The sequence below is a fragment of the Vanacampus margaritifer genome, chromosome 15 (genome assembly GCF_051991255.1).
Source record: "Vanacampus margaritifer isolate UIUO_Vmar chromosome 15, RoL_Vmar_1.0, whole genome shotgun sequence".
In the NCBI taxonomy this organism is placed as follows: domain Eukaryota; kingdom Metazoa; phylum Chordata; class Actinopteri; order Syngnathiformes; family Syngnathidae; genus Vanacampus; species Vanacampus margaritifer.
In genome coordinates this window covers 4,940,336-4,965,442 of record NC_135446.1, presented here as the reverse complement: position 1 = coordinate 4,965,442, position 25,107 = coordinate 4,940,336, and the positions used below count along the sequence as shown (strand labels likewise).

Below are 25,107 nucleotides of genomic sequence, written 5' to 3'. Positions count from 1 at the left end.
TTCATTTCAATGACGTTCTTGCCATTAGGAACTGCGAAATAAAGTTAGTCTTGATAGTCAAGGTGACTCCGCAAAATCCACGCATCTCCTCCTCTGTTGTAACGCCTCGGATCCAGCGGCCCGGCCCTCGTGTCGCGGCAGTCATATTGGCTGAGATGCGTTAGATTGGCTGATAAAAGCGGAGAGGAAGTGGGTGAGGAGAAACGGAGTCAGGCGTGTGAAGTTCGCAAAGCAAGGTAAACAAAGACGTGAGTGGGAATGCGGGACTATTGCAATGTCACAGCGGCTTCAAACTGCTGCGTCCGCTCTCACAGTATCCAGAAATCTTGCAAAAGCAACCGGCATGATACGAAGCTTCATTGGGATTCCCGCCAACCGACGGCAGACAAGGTGATGGCGCCGCTCAAGTGATGTAAGATGATCAAGCGCTGATGCAATAATTACGCGGGAAGGACATCAAATGTCAGAAATGCTGACGCTTAAGTGACGTGGGAAAAGCACTTTTTCAACCATGGAATAAATTACTGGTGAATTTCTGCTGACAGGAATGTCATGTCACAAAGATGTTGATGTCATTTACGCAAAGGGATTTGAACTAAACGCTTATTTGAAATTGGAAATGATCATGAAAGCTCTCCACTTAAGACTTCAATACAGAATTTGGCAGCTTGCTTCGGTATGCTTCAACTAAGGAAGCACTTAAAAAGGAAGTCAACCCTCCCAGAAATAATTCTTGACATTAATACAGTATGTTCTATGCAGGCACACTAGTCTAAATATGGTATTCTGGTTAATAGTGTGTTAATGGAATATGAGTTTAGCAACAAAATCCAGCAGTTTTTATCTGTATTAGAAGGTGGCCATTTTGCCACTTGCTGTCGACTGAAGATTACATCAATGTTGCTCAGGTTTCAGGTAACAACCAATCACAGCTCTGTTTCAGAAAACAGGTGAAAACTTTCATTAGAACACGACAGTTTCTTGTTATGATGAGAACGTTTCTCATGAGGATGCATGAGAAAGTTTCTTGTCCTTATGAGAAACATACTATACCCCCAACCCCCCGCCCCCACACCCCTCATGTCACTTTAGGTGCTCCATACAAAAATAGAATGAAATACAATTTTTATTTATACAGTGGCTCATCCAAATAAGTGAGAATTTAAAAAAAAGAAAGAAAAGAAAATCGTTATGGTTGACATATTGTTCCACACGCACTGGTCACTCAACAGGGAGCCGCTCCCTGCATGATAAAGTGCAGGCACGGAGAGGAAGCATGATTCGGAGGCTGAAACTGTCACAGTATCTCTTTAACAGCCATGCTAATGCTGCCACACTGTGTTACTTGCTAATTTCATGCTCTACGCAACAGGGATAATTTGGTCCCTGTCTGTCTGCCTACTCGACCGCCTGCTGGGGAGGAAAAGTGAATGTGCGTGTTTTTTTTTCTCCACTACATAATTCCTGTGTGTGTGTGTGTGTGTGTGTGTGTGTGTGTGTTTTAATGTCACTTCCATCCCTTCTCTTAGCGGGATCAAAAGTGACACAAATGCAAGGCAAAACAATGGCTATAAATAATAAATGATCATTTGTAGAAAAATAGGAAGATGCCATACATAGGTGGAAGAAAACAAAGAAGAGAATATGAGAGAAGGCGCAAAAGGCTGGCTTGTGTCGGAACAAGCTAGTTGAACAGATGGTCACACCGCAGAAAGAAGACCACGGCGGAGACATTACAACACTCAGGTTAAAGCCTCCCTTGGAACACATGCAGACGCTCAGCGACAAAGGGCAAGGGCTTCCTATTTATCAGGGGCATTTAGAGTGACCCAAAAAACATGCTTGTGTCCAACAGCTTTGCTTTGCATTATGGTCATTTTTTCATAGAACGACACAAATAAAAGCTAAAAAAAAACCACTTGATTCAAGTAGAAACATGTCTAAGTTATCTTAAAAAACACAAGTGTCTTGTCATAAAAACAGACCAGCCCTACTGTTCCTGCAGTCAGTCTGAATGAACTACTTTTTGAGAAGAGCTTTGGTGCTAATGCTGCATGCTAACATAGTCAAATGTGCATTTTACAATTAAAACTTCAGTTGCTACATTTCTCACTTATGTTTATGAACCAACAAGCCACATCCCCACCAAGCATTTTAGTTCATCATAAATGTCCTCACCTAGCAGGTCCATTACTGTCACATTTTTTTAACAATTATTTCACATTATTTATTATTAAGTTCCTCCTTAGTGTTTTAGTTAAACTATGTTTTTTTCCTTCAACATTTTCATTTTATGTTAAAAGTTCCCACCTTGCAGTTCAATTTCACAGGTTTTAAAAATTAACGTTACCACTATCACTAACACGAGGGCTAGGTCGCCACGAGTAGGAAGGCCGCCGTGGTGCGCAATTTGATTTCATACACATTTTTACAGTTATCAGTTTATAATGTTCAAAGTTTTTTGTTTTTAAGTTATGTACTGTTACGTGTTGCCCTTTCCCCACTCCAACATTTCAGTTTCTCACATTTATGTTTCTATAGTTCAAAGTTCCCCACTACAGTTCGTTTTTATGGAAATTTTCTATTGTTAAAACTTCACTGATAATGTAATAATAATCCAATGCTTGTTTTGTTCTTGTGTTAAAAGCTCCCACCTAGCAATTAGTTCAATTAATTACACATTTAAACCTTTTTTTTGGTTAAAAGTTAGCATTCAGGCTAAATTGAAAACAATTTTCATTGTTTGGCGTTTTCACCACTTTGATTTGCAATTCTCTTTTTGCATTGTTAAACAGTTCCACTTCGCAGTTGGGGTTAATGCAAGATTTTTTGTTACATTTTTTTCTCCCACCTAGCTGTTTTCAAGGCCTGCACCTGAATCAGCATTTGTAAAGGTTGGCCAGCCCTGGTTTGCTGTGTTACCAACAGATGCAGAGATAAGAGTAGAACAGACAAGAGCAGATTAGAGCTGCTGTAGTGCTGAAAGTTTCATGAGCGGAAATGGCCTAATTCCCCAACTGGAGTAGGACCACAGGTGACAGAGGCTGCCAAAAAACAGGTGTTTTGTGCACTGTACCTACGTGTGCGATGGGGCTGCCATCCAAACAGCATTGTACAATCAAATATTTAGAGGGTGGATTACAAGTACAATGTGTAGCTGCTGGGCAACTCACTCAACTGTCATTTCATTTAGTTTCAAACTTTCAGAGGGCAATAGGCTTTTTTTCATTCTTGCAATATAGCAATAGGTTTTCAATTATAGTCTTTAAGCGATTCAGAACAGTCCGCAATTACTACATCATACATTTCTCTTCTTTCAAGTCGATTATAATGGTCACTCAAAAGTGATGTTTGATATAGAAAAATACAGCTTATTTCTAAGGTAACCGTGCTGGCATGACATGTAATTGATACTTCAACCCCCTTGATCTCTGCGTATTACATTATGGGTATAAGCTTTGGAACTTTTATTCATTTTATTATGAAAATATTAATTGAGGTTTGTGCAAGTCACCAATGTCCGTACTAATGGAATTACTGTCAAGACAATTCTACATAATTTTGATTCAACATTTGTCTTGTTTTCCTCAATTAAAACATTTAAAATTAAACATTTTCATGACTTTTTCGCAATTAACATTTTAATAAATTGTTGTGAACCACACACAATCTACATTCAGGCCCCGTTTACACATAGTTTTTTGCAAATGGGAGAGATATTTTTATGCGTCTTGCCTTGTCTTCCACACGCGTGGGATTTTTTTTCATTAAAAGAACACGCCACTAATGACTCATTTTCCAGTATTGGATTAGGTATTGTGTATAAAGAATAAAAGTGCAAATATCTCTGGCATCTTATTCCCTGAATTTGCTTTTAAACCGATTAAGTATCAAAATAAAACATACCGTGTGCAAAGCCATTATCCTGGTCACATGACCGTGATGACGTATCCAGTGCGTAAACGACAGTTGCTGTAGTTCACTTGAATGGGAGTTTGCTGACGTAATGGGCAAGAAAAAGACTTCTATCCCAATTACTCCACCAGTTCTGATTAGTGTAAAATCCTCAGCACGTCAGGTGAGGTGTAGGGTTGGGGCGTGGCCTCTCCTAATTTGGGCTAATGCGGTCTGAGCACACAACATGTAGCTGGCCTGGCAGAGTAAAAGTCACGCGGATGTCCCTGATGTCCACGCAATGTTGTAGAGGCGTGTCAACCACGACAGCCCCACAACATTCAGAGCCTTTAGGAACTCCGGGCGGATCTCATCCACCCCCGGGGCCTTGCCACCGAGGAGCTTTCCAACCACCTCAGTGACTTTGTCTCCAGAGATAGGGGAGCCCAACTCTGAGTCCCCAGACTGTGCTTCCTTTGGTATAGGGCATAGCACCTTTGATGTCCACCGTGGGACGCCATAATTCCTTGTGAGTGTCTTTGTTGTCATATATGTGTTTTACGCACACGACACGTCACGATGATCACATGACTGTCCAAAATGGCCAACACTATACTTTTATTTTACAGATACCACTTCACAGAATAGCTGGTTAGTTTTTCCACAAGTCTTGTATTCCTTTAAAAGGATTACATCACGGAAGTTTAAGCCCTTCCACAGTTAGCCTATAGGCATATAATAATTAAATCTTATCTTTGACAACATGGCGATGTAATTTTTGGGGGAAATATTAGGTATTTTGATGGCTATTTTTCAAATGCGGAAGTAAAACGCCTGGTTCAGTAAAACCCTGCTTCTCCCCGTGTGGTTGCCGTGCCCCTCTTGTCCAAGCCGGCTGCTGCAAAGGAGCGGTGTGGCCACGCAATACCAGCTACAACCGCGTCTTCTTTACATATGGAAATTGAATAGATAGACAAGTGGAGGTTTTTAAAAAATATATTGATCCTCTTTGTTCTCCTCTATGCTCTGTTTATGATGTACTCACTTTGATTGACTGTTTACAAGTATTTCTTTTAAATAAAAATAAAAATAAAAAAAAGGTCGTCAAGAGATGAGCGGTATTTGGATAACTACTGCCACCTAGAGGCTTGGCATGCATCTCATTGTCCGCCCAATTTATGGAAGTAACGTTGGCAGACGGGAGCATACTCTGATTTAAAAACACATTAACTCTTTCACTGCCAGACGTTTTCAGAAACAGGTTGTCCCCACTGCCAGCCGATTTAAGCATTTGAGTGATCTTTCAAGGTCCACAGACAATGTTGTGTTTGGACTATGGAAACACACATACTACAAAATGAAATATTGGACTCTCAGCTTTCATCAGAAAAAAAAAGTTTGTTTCTACCTTATTCCGTTCTTCAGTAATAAACAATAGAAAATGGTTACTTTCACCGAAATTCTCTGTTTTGAAACAAAAAACGGAGAAAAAGAGCTTTTTGTGAAACGATGTTATTTCATGCACTCTAGTGAATTGTACTCTTCTTTTTGTCCATGAATGATGCCACAAACACCAAAATAGTGCTTTACTTCTGTAAAACGCTTTCACCAACAATGAAAAAGTGTTTTTTGATTGCAAAATACGTTTATTTCCATTCAACAGTGTAACAATTTGACAAAACAATTTCGCAAACTATTTACAAATGTGTGCAACTGTGGTACTACTTACAATTATGTGGATGTTTCAAATACAGTTTTTCTTTTTGTACCGCTCTCCTGCATGCAAGGAGACGCCAGGACTCGCACAACAGTTTACTTTCACTTTCGCATTGGTCCGTTTTGCGTGCAAACGTTACACTTTCTTGACGGCTTTTTTTTCCCGGGGAATAAAAAGCAAGTAGCAGACTGTACACACTTCCTCCGATGAATATGCATTGGACTCGGGGCACTCTCCGTCGTCCGATCAAACGTCCGCCTGTGCGTGCTCGGTTGCGCTCCGCGTTACGACACCGTCATAGCCGCCGCGTCAGCGGTTCCAATTTCGCCGTCAAGCTCGGATTCACCTTCATCATCATCGATGATGATCATCGTCGTCATCAATGTACTATTTTAGCGTTGGTCGATGCCTTTCGTCTTGTAAGTGTAGAGCTGCTTGCAAACGCTCGCCATTGCCCATTCCTTCCTCCATCTAGCTCCATCTAACGTCTTCTACTGCCGCGTCAATGCTTCCCAACCACGGAGTCACCACCCTCATCTTCATCATCGATGATGATCATCGTCGTCAACAATGTGCTCTTTCAGCGATGCTTTTGGTCTTTGAAAAAAACGGCTCGGGCGTGAGCTCCTCGCGACCGGCCGCCATTTTTCCTTTGTCTTCCATTCTCATCTCCTGCTCGACGCTCTAGCTCCGCCTCTACTGACACCCACCCGATCTTGTCAAAAGAGAGTCATCGCTGCCCTCTAGGGGCCAAAAATAGTCATTAGGCACAACAGACCGGCTGGAAACTTTCACCACAGCTCCGGAAGCCTTGCCCGCACCCGTTTCAAAAAAAAAAAAAATTGGATGACGTCTTTAGACGTCATTGGCAGTGCTCCGTAGGTTTTTACTTGACGTCTATAAATGTCAATGGCAGTGAAAGAGTTAATGTGGTTGGCTGTGGATGTTTTCTTTTCTTTTTCTACCTGGTGGTGTGAACACAATTTTTTTTCTGCATGGGCATGAGGGAATTATCCGTTTTTAAAAATACCCTGCTACGTGTGTATATGGCTTCATACTAACAAAAGTAACTGGGTATTAATTCCATCCATTATTTCAAGAAATCTCTCACCATGATGAAGTAAAGCTCAGGGTCAGTATATTAATTAGAATAGATATTTTTGTCTATTATAGGTTCCCATTGGCTCTGAATAAAACAATAAGACATGGTCGCACGGGAGTCCAATAAAATAAATTTGAATTTAATTTCAATTCTCCCCTTGTCTCATCAAACATCGCATTTGCACTCTCTACCTCTGTGGTGACCAAACAATCCGCTATAAATTTTCAGCGGAGATCAAGACCTATCCCCACAAGTAGCGGGCGATGAATCAATAACAAACATTAGGCCTAACTGGTGACGCTAAAAAGGAGGTCAACCACCTTGAAAAAACGTAGGCATGTATGAAATAAATGAATAAATAAAGAGTTGAAATGTGAAAAGGGCATCGCCACAAACACGGAGAGGCATGTTTGGTACTTTATTAAGAGCTTGCCCCCCTTTGTCAACAAAGTGACACAGTTGCAGTAAATGTGTTTACATCCTGTCTAAGTTTGATTACCTGGTAGGTGTCCCACAGTCTAATAGTGCATCGTAGTGGCAGCTCTCGCATCAAAAGGTTGTTCATCCAGCGAAATGCAAACTGCAAGTATTCCACCTCATAATGTTGCATGTGATGATGCACCGACTCTGCAAGATGAAGAAATAATATCAGACATTTTGTAAAATGTCAAGGGTGCACACGTTGCTTTTTGGGGGAAGTCATTTTGTTTACAAGCCTGTCTGGTTTATTTTCTCTGTTTGTGTGATGAGGACTTTAGGACTGAGGCACTTTTTTGTCAAGCAAGAGTGTTGTATAACGTAAGTCAGCTGTTATTGAACACAGTCCAACTAAACGGCAAAAAAGATTTTTGTAGTGCGAAGCCCTTTGGAAATGCTCCTTGTGACTTTGAGGTTTGTTGTCTTGCAACTTTCGGCAACTTTCTGTAATTGTACAGTTGTTGATAAACAAGAGCAAGTTGAGAGTTGACAAGAGAGGGAACAAAGTCCGACGTGTGTAAACAAACACGCATATAAATGACAACTTAATAAGTTCAGAAAAACAAACACATTTTGTTTATATCTGTACAATGTCTGTAAAAACACACGTTAAGTTACTTGCAGACTCGCGTGAATGTGAGTGTGAATGGCTGTTGAAGCTTCTCCTCTAACTTCAACATACTTTTTTTTTTTGCCTCAAGATGGCACCAAAGCAATTATTTTTATTGGACATGACTTTGGCCCGAGCACATAAACAGCAAATTGGTGAGTTTGTTATCCTTCTATTAATTTGAATCTAATAGTCACCTTTAATCATCTGCACATGTTGACATTATTGACCAAAGAGTGGATTTGTGTGAAAATCTGTTGAACTGATGACATGTGCACACAAAAAACCTCGGTTAATTCCCACAATGAAAACCCCCTTCGAATGGACACCACAAGTGTCATTAAAAGCGTACCACAAACGCACACACAACAGGTATTGATTATCGCATTCCGGCCTCCGAGCTTTGTGGCTGAGCAAAAGGCCGCTTTGTATTCATGGCGATATGATCTTGCTGAATCAGCGCAGCCTGTCTAGCGGTTACCAATTGTGCTGCACTGTCTCAGAGTATGATGGAAGTTTAGAAATTGTACACATTAACAGCTTATAGCAAGAAAACATTCTCACTTTTAACTCGCACTGTAAAAAAAAAAAAATAAAATAAAATAAAATAAAAGAAGTTGTCATGTCATGTCAGTTTGTATTAGTGTCTTATTAAGATTAGTTTGCAAGCCAATACTGATGATGGGCCTCGTGTGAAGGTTTGTGATGAATAATTGAACTAGTGAATGTAGTCGTTTATGTAACATGGGTTCATTCGTGTGTACATGTTTGGTGAAGGGTGTCGATGCTTTATGATCCTCTCGGTTTTGTATTTCAATTATTTGCAAATGTTTGCTCTGCATGGGAGGGATTGGTCCATATAACCCCCAACAGTGGAGGTTCACTATAAAACCTTTTATAGCAGCCAAGTTTAAGAGCGAACTGTTGGTAAAAGTGACAACAAAATGTTAAAGTCATTTGTAGGCTACTTCCTGGTTGTTGGGCGAGCATTCATGAAATACTATGGCAGCTCAATACCTACATATTTTTTTAAGGAAAAAAAATATTTTAGCGCAATCCAGCTAGCAGCAATATGCAGTCAGTTTGTACCATTACAGTTCCATTTATGTAGTATGTTAACTCTTTCACTGCCAGACGTTTTCAGAAACGGGTTGTTCCCAGTGCCAGCCGATTTAAGCATTTTGACTGATCTTTCAAGGTCCACAGAAAATGTTGTGTTTGGACTATGGAAACACACATACTACCAAATGAAAGACTCTCATCTTTCATCAGAAAAAAAGTTTGTTTCTACCTTATTCCGTTCTTCAGTAATCAACAATAGAAAATGGTTACTTTCACCGAAATTCTGTTTTGAAACAAAAAATGGAGAAAAAGAGCTTTTTGTGAAACAATGTTATTTCATGCACTCTAGTGAATTCTACACTTCTTTTTGTCCATGAATGATGCCACAAACACCTAAATAGTGCTTTACTTCTGTAATACACCACCACCAACAATGAAAAAGTGTTTTTTGATTGCAAAATACGTTTATTTCCATTCAACAGTGTAACAATTTGACAAAACAATTTCGCAAACTATTTACAAATGTGTGCAACTGTGGTACTACTTACAATTATGTGGATGTTTCAAATACAGTTTTTCTTTTTGTACCGCTCTCCTGCATGCAAGGAGACGCCGCTGGACTCGCACAATAGTTTACTTTCACTTTGTCCGTTTCGCGTGCAAACGTTACACTTTCTTGACCGCCTTTTTTTCCGGGGAATAAATAGCAAGTAGCAGACTGTACACACTCCTCCGATGAATATGCATTGGACTCGGGGCACTCTCCGTCGTCCGATCGAACGTCCGCCTGTGCGTGCTCGGTTGTGCTGCGCGTTTATGACGCCGTCATAGCCGCCGCGTCAGCGGTTCCAATTTCGCCGTCAAGCTCGGATTCACCATCATCATCATCGATGATGATCATCGTCGTCATCAATGTGCTCTTTTAGCGTTGGTCGATGCCTTTCGTCTTGTAAGTGTAGAGCTGCTTTGCAAACGGGCACCACTTCCTCCTCAGCCATCTAGCCCCCCCCCCCCCCCCCCACGTCTCCTACTGCCGCGTCAATGCTTTCCATCCACGGAGTCATCACCCTCATCATCATCATCGATGATGATGATCGTTGTCATCAATGTGCTCTTTTAGCGTCGGTCGATGCTTTTGGTCTTTGAAAAAAACGGCTCGGGCGTGAGCGCCTCGCAACCGGTCGCCATTTTTCCTTTGTTTTCTATTCTCATCTCCTGCTCGACGCTCTAGCTCCGCCTCTACTGACGCCCACCCGATCTTGTCAAAAGACAGTCATCGCTGCCCTCTAGGGGCCAAAAATAGTCCTTAGGCACAACAGACCTAATTGAAACTTTCACCACAGATGCGGAAGGCTTTCCCCCACCCGTTTCAAAAAATAAAAAATAAAAAATTGGATGACGTCTTTTGACGTCATTGGCAGCCCTCCGTAGGTTTTTACTTGACGTCTTTAAACGTCAGTGGCAGCGAAAGAGTTAATAGGTGAAAAGGCATTTGTTTTAACTATATTGCAGGTCTACAGACATACCTTCCTAAGTGAGATGAATGAAAGATGAATCAAATGAATACACTTACAAATTCTGCTAACATGTTTCTTTTCTAAATTGCTGATAAATGTTGTTTATCCGTGTCTTTACGAAACAAAAGATTAAAAATAACACTCACTATTTTACAGAAATCAAAGCAGCGACACTCAATTGCTCTGACCCCCCCATCTCTACACTTACACACACACACACCTCATAATAGAACTGTAATTACATAGCTGTCAGAGAGTCTGTGAGAAAAGGCAGTTAGGGAGAAACGATGGCATCGTTTTGACTGACAAGCACACAAGCCGACACACAACACCATCTTCTTCAATACAATTATTTTGATGTCCAGAATATTATATATAATTATATGTTTCCAGGCAGGAAGACATGACAACAACAAAGCGCAATCACTTGAATGACACCTGTCTAGCGAAGCTCACGTGTGTCCGACAGGATGTTCAATAAACCCTAGCTACTAGTGGGCGCTTGTCTCTGCAAGATCATCATTCCACGCCACTGTGAGAGCACACAACATGGCTGCCCCATTAACGGCGAACTGTGACAAAGCTCGGCCGGCTGCCAAACAGCTGGGAGCAACTTTTGGACAAAGTTAAATTACGCTAATGAACTCACTCCGTCTCGCATTAGGGACTTGAGTAAACACGCGCAGGAAGTGCAGGTAGCTAGACTGTCATTTGTCATAAGGAATGAACACAGTAGGTGAGGAGCTAAAATTAACACGCACGCACACACACACGCGTGAACACACACACACACACACACACACTAAAACTTGTGGCTTTTTAACTCTGGGCTGCAGTCCAGCTGGCACAGCGCTCAGCATGCTGGGTTGGCTGGTTACCGCGGGCCGAGCAAGGTGGAGGATGACATCGCTCATGGACGCTGATTGACTGATGAGTCTTGTCTTGCTTCCTAGCGCGGGGCTTAAGTTGAGGACGGGGGCCGTGCCGCCGTTTCGTGGCTGGCGAGGCGCGGGCAAACACGGGACGGTCAGAGGTCGTACAGTGACAAGTGAGTATTTCCCGCCGTTGTGCTGATGAGGACGTTTCGGCTTGACTCTCCTTGGAGCACAGCATAAATGCAACTACACACTCCTTCCTCTCATCTGACCTTTATTTGCTTTCCATGCACTCTTTTTTTCACAGACGTCATCAGCCCAAAATGTATTGCCCAAAAGAAACTAATTTAATTTAACTGTACAGTTAATGGACACTCCCTGTTTGCCTTTTGGAGAACTCCTTAAATTCATGACATGAGTTATCACTAACTATACACTTTTGCTAACAGTTTAGCTGGTGTGAGAAACATACATAGTTCAAATGGATCTTTGACATCTATAGCTCTAAATGGCAGTGAATTAACAGAAAGGCAAAGTGGGGGACTGCAGGAGATGGGTGCAAGTAAGAATTTGCAATTACATGCATTGCATATTTCCCATTAGTACCCAATACACTTGAGTGTTAATTGTTAACACATTGACTGTGTCAAAAAAGCTTGCGGAGGTCCTCAGGTTTGTGCCTTAATTGTACTTTACTGGTCAAAGTGACTAAATGTGTTAATATAAATTATTCATCAACCTAATGTTCACAAGAGTTCCCCCAAAAATTTTAGCTACCTGACATAATAAGGGGAAAAACAACAACATTTATGTCAAATCCTCAATATATTTTACAGTCCACCCCAATGTTAACACAAGAAATACAGACTCAAATTTCAACATATCAATGTCCTGCTTGCAAAAACATCTCTATGACACTAGAGCTACAAAATAGTATAATTTTTTTTTCATGTTGCTCTTTTATTTTGCAAAATACTACCTCAACCCAACTACCAGCCATTTAACAAAAGCAGGCGCACCAGCAAACGCTGTCAGTGTGCCTACCATTTGCATAACTAAATTCACCTTTGGGCAATTTGCATGTTAATGAACTTGTGCTAATGCACTTGCTCGCGACAAATACACAGACAGAAGATAAGGGAGCGATAAAGAGATCAGAGAGGCATTTTAGGCACGCCGACAAAGTAGCTTGTCTTTGGAGGAGGTAGGGTGCCTGTGATGGCGTCGAACAAGGCAAACAGGAGTTTGCGCAAGTGGTTACAAGTGGAATAATTATGAGGGGCGGGCAGTGAAAAAAAAAATCCTGTAGTTTTTAATCGAACGCAATCAACGCAAGGGAATAAACTGCTGCTTCGGTGTTCGCTCATCTTTTGCTGCATAGACAACATAATTTTACTACAAAATGTATGTGCTCAACATGTTGACGGCATTAACCATTTTTTATAACTTGAAATCTCCTCAAGAATGGTGGTAAATTGACATTAGTGATCTTCACCCTGGGGCTTCAACAGCCACTAAACTTGAATGCTAATCCCTAGTTAATCTGTAACACTAAAACAAAAACATTTTAAAAAATTTATTCATTAACTACATAAACGTGCATGCCTTAGGTTTAAATTTTGATTGATCACATTTATGAAAACAGGGTGATTCACAGATTAAAACAGATGTTTTAAACAGATTTGTGAATAATGATAACATTTAGCTATATTCTAAAGATAATTGCTGCAAAACGGAAACAGTTACAAATGTACTTCTTTCCTAATCAAAGAAGCGACTCTAATCTTTCTTTTGGCAGGTTCCAAGTTTTTATAGCAATAGAACACAATATTCTGTCAGCCTTGCAAAATCAGTCAAAATCCAGTTAAACAGCCGGGAGCGAAGGGGGTTGCTTCAGTGAAAATGGCTGCGAGTGAATGATTTAATAGGGCTGAAAGATTTTTTCTTCAATATTGCAGTTCTGATTCAATATGCGATTATTTTTTCAAGATAATCATCCCACCGATTGTTTTCACAAACATAAGCACTAGCAGTACATTTTATTCTACTAAATTACGATTTGAAAATGATTAATTGGTCAAACCTATTCACATTGTGTGAAAAGGTTGACAATCTGAACGTCACGATCCAAACTTCCACCTGACAGGTGCTGCAAAACAACAAGGCATTGAGACAGCCCAAAAAGTCGACAGCAAAGCGAAAAGTGATGGTGTAACACGAGATAAAGGCTATCAGCGATCTCATTACGAGTGGTAATGTCAAACCAGCGAGGTAGAAAATGTCCGTGCCCTGGCTGTGATGACAGGGCACTTATGGAGTAAGACACAGCGAAACATGCCGAGTCATATTTTTCCAGCCTTTTGCTGGTGCTGTGCGCTGAAGCTTATAAGTGTCACAAGGACATTGTTCTGCTTTGTCTTAATTTATTTCTTTTTAAACCCATTCACGCTCCAAATGCAAACAATCTGTTTTCATTAGCACCGTCACACACTTTCTCAAACACATTCACATAGCAAAAGCATGCTCTGGACACACGCGCACACGCGCGCTCGCACGCATGCACGCACGCACGCACACACGCACGCACGCACACACGCACAGTTAAGTCCTCTCCCCGTCCTTCTTGACAAAGAGGGTGACGGCATCGTGGGACATTGCAAGGTTATCCAAAAGCATGGCCACTATACAAAAGCAAGCTCCAATGAGACCTGCTTGACGAGTGTTTACCTTTTTCAGAGAAAATATAGGGTCCTTGCCTCCGTGATTTAGCACAACTAAAGCAGTCATTTCCAACCTTTACTGCACCATATTTTATATTAGCAAACTTACGGCACACCGCAAAACATTCAAATCAAAGTACCACGTTACTGAAATAATGATCTTCTCTCTGTTTACTCACAATCTTGCACGTGAAATGCTGTCATCCAAGTTCCCATTCAAACAGTTTTCAATCAGATAGATGTGACTATCCGTGATCTCAATGACACAAATATGACTACACACTCAATTTTCAATGAGGAAAAAAAACAAAATACAGTTGTTGTGCTGCATTTTTGTAATAGCATAGTAATGCTTCATTTGTAAGGATTAAACGTTTAAAATTCAATGCATAGGAGGCCCCGTTTCTGTTGAGTACTTGTGATTAGAAGATGCAGGGACACTTTAAGAATGAGACTAACCATCAATCCTGCTGACCAGCTCCTCCAGGGCCTTGACTTTCCTTTGGATGCCTGGCTGTGCAAACGTGTAGTTGTCCTGGGAAGAAAAAGCAGTGGTCAGATGGGTCAAGTGTCCATCATATGGCTACGTCTTTAGAACACTCAAAACGAGAGGCAGGTGAAAACATAAAACATAACTTAATTGGTGCAGGTAATAAATACAGTTGAGATTCAGCCAACACTCGGCCTGATTTGATCAAACAGAATGCTGTCATGTTTCCCAGTAATTTCCTGGATAAATAAAATTGCTAAAATTGTTTCCCCAGTGGTCTGCAACCAATTGCAGATCCCGACACAAAACGGTCAGAAATTTCACAATCCCCCCCCGCTCTGACGGTTCATTTGTCATGGGAAAAGAGCAGCAACAGCCATTATAGGCTTGAAGTGCTTGCCAGGACTCGCTTTACGCATCACACGCGGCGCTTGAGCAGTCAATCTATTCAAATCAGCGCGTGGCCTTGAAGACAAAGCTGAGAGCTGATTGTCTCGCGGGTGGCAAAAATTGAACACCGGGCGGGATGAAAATGTGTATATTTGCAAAACAGTAAATTACACGCGTGTAACGGTGTGTCAAAAAGGCTAATAAACCGGCGGTGTACTTCAGGCTGTAATAATGACACAATGATCACAAGAGTGTTCCTCAAACTTGCAGAATGTGCATATGAGAAGGGCCTGTAAGCATTCTGTGGGCGACTCCACACGCACACGCATAACAAGGATTAAGTTTCCTTGAGGGGTCATTTCAGTATGGCCGGAGAACAGCTGATGTGGCAAACCATCCAACAAGCAGAGAGTGATGGAAAGAGAAAATGAGAAGGAAGGAAGAAGGGAGGGAGGAGTGATTTAGTAATAAACAGCTCCAGTTGTCCTTCAGGATCAGCACAAAGAAGGTGTGTGTGTGTGTGTGTGTGTGTGTGTGTGTGTGTGTGTGTGTGTGTGTGTGTGCGAGCGCATCCCACTGAGCCAATTGGCGGGTGGCTGGGTGGAACCATTCCCCTTAAGAACTTTTTTGGTTTTCCATCTCTATTGGAATTGTTCTTCCCTGCTTATCATCAACTGAATCAGTCATAAGGCTCCAAATTGTATGGTGGGAAGAAAGCACAAATGAATTCATAAATAAACTTAAAGAGTATCAAAATGCGGAGTTCCACAGGTGTCTGTCATTGAGCGTCTGCAATTCAACCTTAATTTTTCTTGACAGGTCAAAATGACTTAATGTGTTTGTCTTTAATATTCCTCAATCTAATGTTCTCAAAGCATCACCAAAACTTAAGCTACCTGACCTAATGAAAAAACTAAAGGAAATTGTGAAATGCTGGGCAGATAAATCCTGTTACAGCTGTGACGCCTTTGCAGGCCCATGTCACTGTCAGGGAGTCAAGGAGGTAAGCAAAGGTGACTGGTGTCGTCATAACATCAAGTGCTTCTTTGCTTCCCGTGACCTGAAATTATTTGGATGAGCGCTTTTTAGAATAAGAGGATAAATTCCCAAGAGCTATTTACTCAACCTTCTAATTGATGAAGCCTCCTCCATCTATTTATCTGAATCACATTTGCCTTTTGTAATTCAGTTCTATTTTCCAAGTCCCCTCCTCTTCTAACACTGGTGTTAATTTGGTGAGGTGCAGAGTAATTACATTTGCATTATTGAGGCTGCTTGCTTTAATCAACTACCATTCTTTTGCGCTCACCTGCTTCTCATTTTCCTGCTTTCAGTCACTGCAGAGTTTCATTTCCCAGTTCTTCATTCTGGCTTTTCATACAGTATCTCTCCGGCACATTTGCTCATGTTGGGTTTTATTTTTGGTCCCTCTCTCCTTAATGCAATTCAATCTTAGTTAAATACAAAGACAAATCCTATTCCCACGTTTTTCTTTATTACTTGCTGCCGCTACTGACAATTTCTTAACATCTCTTCCAATTAGATACGCAGCCATTGTGATTGTATTTTTGTTTTTTTACTTCATTTTAACTTGAGACTTAGATTCTTTTTTCTCGCGAGGAGAACGGACAGAGCTATCTGTTGTGAGGCACACTCTCATGAGCCCTCTTCTTTTTTTACAGGGCGTTACAACAACAAAATATTTCAGTCCTTATCTTGTGATAAGGGCAGAATTCCTGTTCTGCAGCTGCAAGAACATGAGTCACGCTTTGCAATACTATAAAAGTAAATATGGGATAACTTATGTACATGTATTTTAACAAACAAATGTACTACAAAGCTATGTTTCATTATGTCTGTTTTTCCCCCAACCTGTAACTCTCATTTGGATGGTCTTAATTTATTTTTTACCTTTTCTCCTCATCGCTTGACATCGACCTAGTGTCTCCTTTGTTTCCTTCTCCCTCTTCAAGTCAACTCTAAAATGTTGCACCTCTGAACAAATAGGGCAACAGGAGGAAACTCATCGCAGATATTTCCTTACCTATACGCTCTCCATTTCTCACCAAATCTTGGCCTGTCATGTAAACGGAACTGCCCACACACCAATCCAAAGGATCCAGTATACAAGCAAGAAGTTCTGCCAGGTGTCAAAAGCCTCTCCACTCGCTCTCAGCTGAATCAATAGCTCCTCTTCACCTCTAAATTCCATTCTATTAGAGACAACAATGGCTCCACACTGGACTCAGATTGCCTTCCATTGTGGCTCCCGATGTCTATCAGCGAGTTGGACAGCGGTGGCACAACAGTGCGGCGAGTGGGCGTCGCGTTTGTGTTGGTGAGTGGGAAAGAGACAGATGACAGGTAAAGATAAAGGCTTTACGATAATAGATGTTGCGGTGTTGTGTTGAAAAGCGAAAGACAGTGCCGTTATCTGCTGCTCGTTTGATGCATGCGTGTGACAGAAAAGAAGATTATATAAAACAGGTTGCGATAAAGACAAGAGTGGAGACGATATGCAAGAGGGATTTCAGAGAGCAATTGATGGAACACATTTTGTAGATCTGGATTGGTTGGCTCATATCTGTAATGGGCTCGCCAGGGGAGACTCAATGTGGGGCATCATTTTCCTACTACGTACCACACATCACTTTGCACTTGTTTCAGAGGAACTCATCTCGTACATTTCTGTGGCATTCTTCATTCTTATCAGAGACGATTGTTTTTGATAAATGCCACCTTCTGTATTTTTATAATATATATATATATATATATATATATATATATATATACCAATTATTGGCTTGCATTGTTGAGCTCCCCCCAAGTTACTATGGTACCCTATAGATGTGTGGGGTTTTCCCCCCAACCCTTCTAGGTACTATCTGCAAGGCAAATTTCAGACTTTCTGCAGAAAGATTTGCGATCTGTTTACTAAATGTGACAGGAAGAGTGGGCGATATATGTTCAATATTACACGACTACAGTAATGTGATGTGTACACTCAGTTTCACACCTATGGGCAATTTAGAGTCTTCAATGAAATTAATGCAGAAAACAACCCACACAAGTAACCTACACACAGGAGACCAACAATGCAAACAAATGATTAAAAGCAATACGATCATGCGTGTAGGTTGGGGATTGAGTGACAGCTCGAGATGTCATAGGGATGCCTGAGGGAGCCAAGGACCGATCGAGCACAAAGTCGGCTTCGGTCTTGCTATCGTCTGGTGGACGTCAGTCGGCGGACCCTGTTCCTACTCAACAGATCTATTGCTGGTACCACGGAAACAGATGGTTGCCTTGACAATGAGCGGGCACACATGGTTTTGCCTGCGCTCCAAATGAGGGCTTGGATGCAGCTCAGACAAGAAGCAGCAGGAAAGGGAACTGTCAAGCCTTTAATCATCGCACATTGTATGTTACATATTTGTCAGGTCACTCAGTAGTGGCATTTCATTTTATCATTTTTTATGCACAGTAGTATGCCAAATTATAGTCTGAGATCTAAATCATGGTAGGAGGCAATTTACATACTGTGCCCTTTATTAGTCCATACAACCAGTAATAAGTTCATATCCCAGTGTGATCGGCCCCCCAAAAAAACAACAAAAAAAACTGTTCAATCTTGGCCTGAATAATTTATTTAAAAGACATTGCTCCAAAAGGCATAGCCAAAGAATTAGCATAAGAAACAGGTGTTCATGGGCCGGGTTTAAAAGCAAAGCGCCCTCTGGGGCATGCTAACTGCATAATGGACTTTTTGAACTTTTGGACTTGTTTCCCTCCCCAAGAAATGGCGGTGAGAGACTTTCAGCTGCCACCTATGAATTGCACGCAGCAACACCACCCGTGCATGGTAATGACGGATCATAACTTGCAAATGACCATGAAATATTTATATCAACGGCATATCAACGGATAGACACGACAGCACCCTTTTAATTGATTGGAGATGTGGAACCATTGTAATAATTTAAATTAGGTAAGTTGTCTGCAAGTGCTGTCCAATTTAGCACAGTCTAAGAGTAATTAGCTGCTCGAAATATGAAGGAAAAACGGGGGTTGACTTAAAATAGCTCGATCAAATGGGTGCATAGACTAATCTGGAAAAGATCTATTCACATTTTGCAAATATTTTATCCTCTAATTAATTGTAATTATTTGATTCTTCAAGAGTCTATCCACCAAGAGGTAGAGTCATCTTATTGGATTAGATGACTTTACCGTAAAGACCAGACTATTTGAACGTGAGTGGAGAGGATTAGGTAGTTCAAACATGTTTGCGGGAACTCAATGTTGCTACTGTCAGCTGCCAGTTTGATGTGGAAATGGGCTGCACAGTACAGCGTGCTTATCTTGTTGATAGGCCCGGGATCACGCTCTCGCAGCCGGGTTTGTCTGTTTAACTATGCCGTCCGTGTCGGGCCAGGACAGATGAGTGCAGGATGCACACATCTACCACTCAATCTGCCACTCACCATAGGCGTGATTTAGTCCACTTCAAAAACAAAATAATTTCCACTACGGAAAAAAAATAGAACAATTAAATCAGCAGGGTTAAGTTGAAATCAATCAAAAGCAGAATAAATAAACTGAAAACTATATAGCAGTTCACTTCAAGTGTGTAAAATAAATACCGTCTAATTGTGGTTCACTATCCACAAGAGGTTTCGAAGCCACGTGCCAGCGTCCTCACGTTTAGCGCATTTTTCTGAAATCAAATCATCTGTCAGCCATGTATTTTTTAAGATAATGTTATACGCCGAGTTAGTGTTTTGGGATCATGGATTTTCGTATAGTAACGGCTTAAACTGTCAATATCGGCAATTATACTTGCCGGTTACAATGCCTCCGTCACTATCCCTTGCGAATAAAAAAGCGTTTGCAGTCGTTAAAAATGTTTAATTTTTCCACAATGAAATTATGCATAAGTGCAGTTTTATGGATGAGAAGAAGAAAAAACAATACTACAAAATTTTCTAAACTATAAACCATTTTCGAAAGCATCTTTCTATTATGCATAGCGATGCAATTAGCCCCAAACAAAACAGCGTGACAAGTTTCTGCGGATGTACAAGGCGCTTTAAGCCAATGAATAAATGTAATTACGCAGACAAGACTGCTTTCCTCTCTACCCCTGAGACGCCCACCTTCAGGACACAGCGTGGTTTAATAGAGAATGTGAGCGGGTTGGAGACGAGGTCAGAGAAAGGATCGCCAACTAATTACGCTGCTGAAGCACTCAGCCTCCAACGGATTGTTTAAAAAGCATTAGGGAAGGTGGAGGATGCATAGAAAGGGGAGTGGGGGGCAACACAGCTTCCCTGATGCATTGTACATAATTAGTTTGGAGCCAAGGTCACAAATAAACACAAGCATGGAGACGACAGCGTCCATGCGCACTCAAAAGCCTACACACGGGCACACACTCCATTCTTCTCTCTTACTTCCTGGGCTCTGCCTGCGCTTTCCCTCAGGAACGAGACAGCACAATGACTATTAATTTCTAAAATGAATCGCCGACAAATTGACTGTAATGAATTAATGCTCACATGTGCACAATCACCAGAAAAAGATGCAGTCACTATCAAATATTTTTAGAATCAATTAATCTATCAATTATTCAATCGATTAATCAACTAATCACATCTATTTTAATTTTGCATTTAAGTGTACTACAAAAGCATGTTCCCCCTGATTACTGTTTAACCAGTGGTTGGTGTTTATTTTGTACTTTGCATTCGTAGAATGAGTATTAATGTTGTACATGGTTACCGGTTTGGTTATTGTTTTCCAAAGTTAAAACAGATGTTTGCAACTGTCTTATTTTGATTAAACACAGAAGATAATCAGTAGTCTTTCATGAAGGACTACAGAAATTAGTGAATAATTACTGTTGATATGTTGATATCAGAGGATTTGGACAGTTTTACATAAAAAAATGTCTCTAAACAATTACTCGATTATTACAATAATTGTCAATTAATTTGATAATCGATTACTTGTTGACTAATCAATTAATTTTGACACCTACTACAGAAATATATCACAATTTGTCATTTGGACAGGGAATGTTAAAAATAAATAAATAAACACGCTATTGAAGTATCTTTTGTTTCCAAACAGTTATTGCACTAAGGCACATATAACGGACGCCACCGGAAAAAAAAAATTATCACAAAAATTATATTTCCTTAAATAATAATGGCAGCACTCTTAAAACTTGCTGGTAACCCACATTGGATCAAAAAAGTGCCAAGTCAATGCTGGGTTGTTTATACTCAACACATTGGGGTTGATGCTCTGACCCAGCATAGTGGGTCAAGATTTTGATACAAGGGCTAAAAAAACAAAACAAAACTGACCATACTGATCGAGTTAAGGCTCCCAAGAAATAGAAGCACTTCATAATAATAATAATAACGAATCCAATCTAGGGTAAAACTAATTCAACCCAGCATGTTCTAGTGTGTAAACAAGTTTATTGTACCTTCTTGTCATCTAGCTGAAGAACATTAAAAAAAAATTGTAGTCAAGCAATAACTTTTGTATCAATTAAGTGAAACTACTGGATCATTTCCTGTGGCACAATTGTTGGGAATAACTGATTTAAGGTCCTAAACTGTTTGAATGTTGGGTGTGAATACAATCTGTATTCTAGAATGAGCACTAAATCAAATATCTTCCAGGAATATGAGAAAGAGTGCCAATGAGAAAGAAGAGCCCGGCAGCAGTTCCCGCCTACTACCACAGTATCAATAGCCCACACTGGAAAATCTTCCCCTCGAGCAACATGTAGGTGGAGACACTTGGAGATTCAACATGTACACTAAATTGGTGTAAAAGTATGAAAGTGTGCAAGAGAGTTCCCCCCCTTATCTTTTCAACACACAATGACAGTATGCTTACCTGGATGCCGTCCAGCAGTTTGCTCATGCACCAGAAGCTGTCAGCCTCAATGTTCCTCAGAGCCTCTTCCTGGAGACTGGACACGTCAAAGTTTTCCACTTCTTCCTCTGGAGGAGGGAAAGTGTGAACACAGTTAGAAAATGAAGAGAAGGGAGAAGGATGAACCATAGTGGGTTACCGACAAGTATAGAACAATTCAGGTTTACTTGGTCAACGCGGGGGCGCCATAATAAGCCCACCACTGTGAAAATGCTTTGCAAAAAAAAAAAAATAAATAAATAAAAAAAGGATGCCGTTAACAGGGAGCGAGAAAAGAGAGCCTGGCAATATAAATGGAGCTTAAAAAGAGAGAGAGATTGTGAGAACCCGGCTGATAAACACCTCACAAAATATTTAAGATTTAGGGAGGACCAAAGTGAGACTAACTTCAAATGATTGATCAACCCTTTAAGAGGTTTGTCTAATTGTAAAAATATATATATTTATGTAAAAAAAAATGGTAAAGGGAAGGAAAAATGCAAGCATAGTAGTGAGACCTTAGTCAGTCCTCTTCCAGTGGGTGACTAACAACAACAGTGGGTGGCATCACATGTCATTAACGGCAGTCGCGTGTGACGGACGGCGTGGGGCTTTGACAGAATTCTGGCAAGCCGCTGACAGCCAGCCAGTGGAGAGCAGATGAGACAAGACTGATTAACCACGATCGAGAGTGGACCACAACGCAGCACGGAGGTCAGACGGGAACGGAGAAGGGAAAATGTTTCGGCATCTTTTGGGAAAAAGTTCTGCGTTCTTGCAAGAGGGAGAGAATTGTACAACGCATATGTCGGGGGTGCTGGCAGCTCTGCTTGGTATCCTTGGCAACCTGGGTAGAATGTAGTTAGGCTTGTAATGGGCATGCTCAGTCTGACAGAATGACAGACAGGGATCTGGAAGCAGGCCACAGCTGCAAAGCCACTAACAATTCCACTGTATGTCAAGTGTGCATGAATAAACCTTTCTTGTGTCTTTAACATTCCATCTCAACTTTAAATACCATGGTAAGTAATTTCATGTATAGATATGGGCGATAAAACAATGCAATTTGTTGCTTTTTCAGAGGAGCCCCAAATATCCTAAAGTGCCTCATGTCTTGCTGCTGCGGATCAGCTCCAAAATGTGAACCTTGACGGGAGCACATGAGAAGGGATGATGCCTAGCAAGAGTCCGGCGTTCGCCCTCCAACTGGGCAAAGCTCATCACAACAGCAAGGACACATGAGAGGAAAGGGAGTCTGAAACCATAAATTGGGACCGACTCTGCTGAGGCAACAGTGCCCCCTGTGACCGCTGGTGGAACACCAAACTGAGTGGATGAATGCTCAAAAACAGTTGAACCTGATGTCATTAGTTAAATTCCCAGCTCGGCACTTCACAAGCAGCCCCACGCTTGATGAGGCTCAAAGGAAGCTTTGTTGCTCCAGTGTTTGAGGATTTAACACAAAATAGCTAACTTGTCACGACGCACTTGATCCACCCGTTAAGTGGGACTATTGCTGGTAATTCGATAATCTAACAAGTGACACATCTGGAGAAAACAGAGTAACTAGAGTCGGCTTCAACCAAAGCTTTTTCCTTGACCTGAAAACCACAAGGCTTCAACTACTTTCAATTCTACTCTCTACCATATTACAGTGGAATGCGTTTCTCTTCAAGGGTGACTTCAGACATTTACACCAAGGAACATCTGACAACTTTCTGTGTCTGCAATGTGATCTGAGTCTCCGTAGGAACACTTTACAAATAGGAAGATGGGGAATTTAAGGACATGTTAGCAAGCAAGCCTCGAAGAGAGTGTTTTTTTTTCCTCGTGAGGTGTGCATCCAAAAATCAATGGTTGCAAAAGATCCCCAAATTGTGGTAATTTAGCTGTAAAGTAGCTGCAGTATGGACAGCAATGTACATGGGGTCCTCAATTTTCGACAGTGTCCCGTTTCTATATAAACATCTGAATCCCAAATCTGTACATAAGTCGGAACGTAGGGTTGTAAATATGGACGCAAGTGAGTGTGCAATGTTATTGCATTTTCTTACGCTAGTCAAACTAGTTTCTTGTGTGCCAATTGTATCCTCAAAGCCTTATGTCAGGACCCCGTGTAAATTTATTTAGTGAAGAGACCAATGGATGGGAAAACCATAATGTGATTTCAACCAGTGTAGCACTCCAAAGACATTCACTTACTCACAATGGTCGTTCCGTCGCTCATTCTAATTATTTTCCTACCCAACTCTTTGACATTATCCCATCTCTGCAAGCTGTTACCCTCCACTGCTCCTCGTCCTCTCTACTGGCTAGAGATCCAGTTCCCTGCCAAGCCCCAGGGCTCATTTCCTGTTTGTCCTGGCACGGGGGGGGGGGGGGGGGTTAACATGTCCAGCGAGACCAACTGCTTGGTTGTGGCCAGCTGTGAGCACTTGGCACAGCCTGGCACGCAAAGCCGGGTCACACCTCAGGAGACCAAGCGCCGGCGCTGACACGCATGCTCACAACCAACGTCGCCATCTGCCCTCTATACGACTACAGGCCACAAGGTAATGTGATGTAAGATGATAAAAGACCTCATTTAGCCTGATGTGACCATAAAGTGAATGTCAATTTTTTTTTTTACAATCTTACATGTTGCAAACCATCAGAGAGCACCGCCATTGTTCAAACAGAATTTCACCATCCATAAAATGAAAGCAACTGGTGACTTATAATTTATAGTGGCGGCTCAGTATTAATCCAATTAATTGAATTACTTTTTTAAACAGGTTACAATCTTTTTGCCACCTTCAAAATGCTAATGTTGGCAACCTAACACTTGGAGATGAGACAAACATAGGCTTGCTTGTGAAACATGCAAGTCCTCCCTCTGCACCTCACACTAGCGTATAAAGGTTATGCAAGGCAGCCACAGCACAATTAGTGCCATAGCACCATTATTAATGAGAGATGAACATTTTTCTAGAGGTGGCATTCAAGCTGTCGCATCATTAAGAGGTAAGTCGACTTGGCAAGACGCGGTGTCAACAACACATTGACTCATACATGTGATGCACGGATTCACAGCAGGACGTTGCCATGAGAATAGGCTGGCAATAATGTGAAGATACACAGCTCAAGGAAGCAAGATGAGGTGTGTTTGTAAAGTATTCCTAAACTGGAGAGGATAATCTCTACTCTCGAGAGAAATAAGAAGATTAATTTTATGCACGGAGCAGCACCTTGTTCCCTGACTCCACCCAAGAAAAAAAAAAACCTGTCAATTGACCTTTTTGCTAAGAACACCAGAAGTCCAGACCAATCACAGAGAACCA

At 41.3% G+C, this 25,107-nt stretch overlaps 1 protein-coding gene across 2 annotated transcripts in view; it reads right to left on the bottom strand.

The window, feature by feature from the left end:
- tbc1d22a (TBC1 domain family, member 22a) overlaps positions 1-25,107 on the bottom strand; it is a 90,334-nt gene that overhangs the window by 18,153 nt on the left and 47,074 nt on the right. For both annotated transcript variants that reach the window (XM_077545173.1, XM_077545172.1), the window contains exons 10-12: positions 21,770-21,876; positions 14,434-14,509; positions 7,213-7,340 (exon numbers count right to left, since the gene is read on the bottom strand). In XM_077545173.1, the coding sequence (XP_077401299.1) occupies positions 7,213-7,340; positions 14,434-14,509; positions 21,770-21,876 (311 nt within the window). The remainder of the gene's footprint in view (positions 1-7,212; positions 7,341-14,433; positions 14,510-21,769; positions 21,877-25,107) is intronic.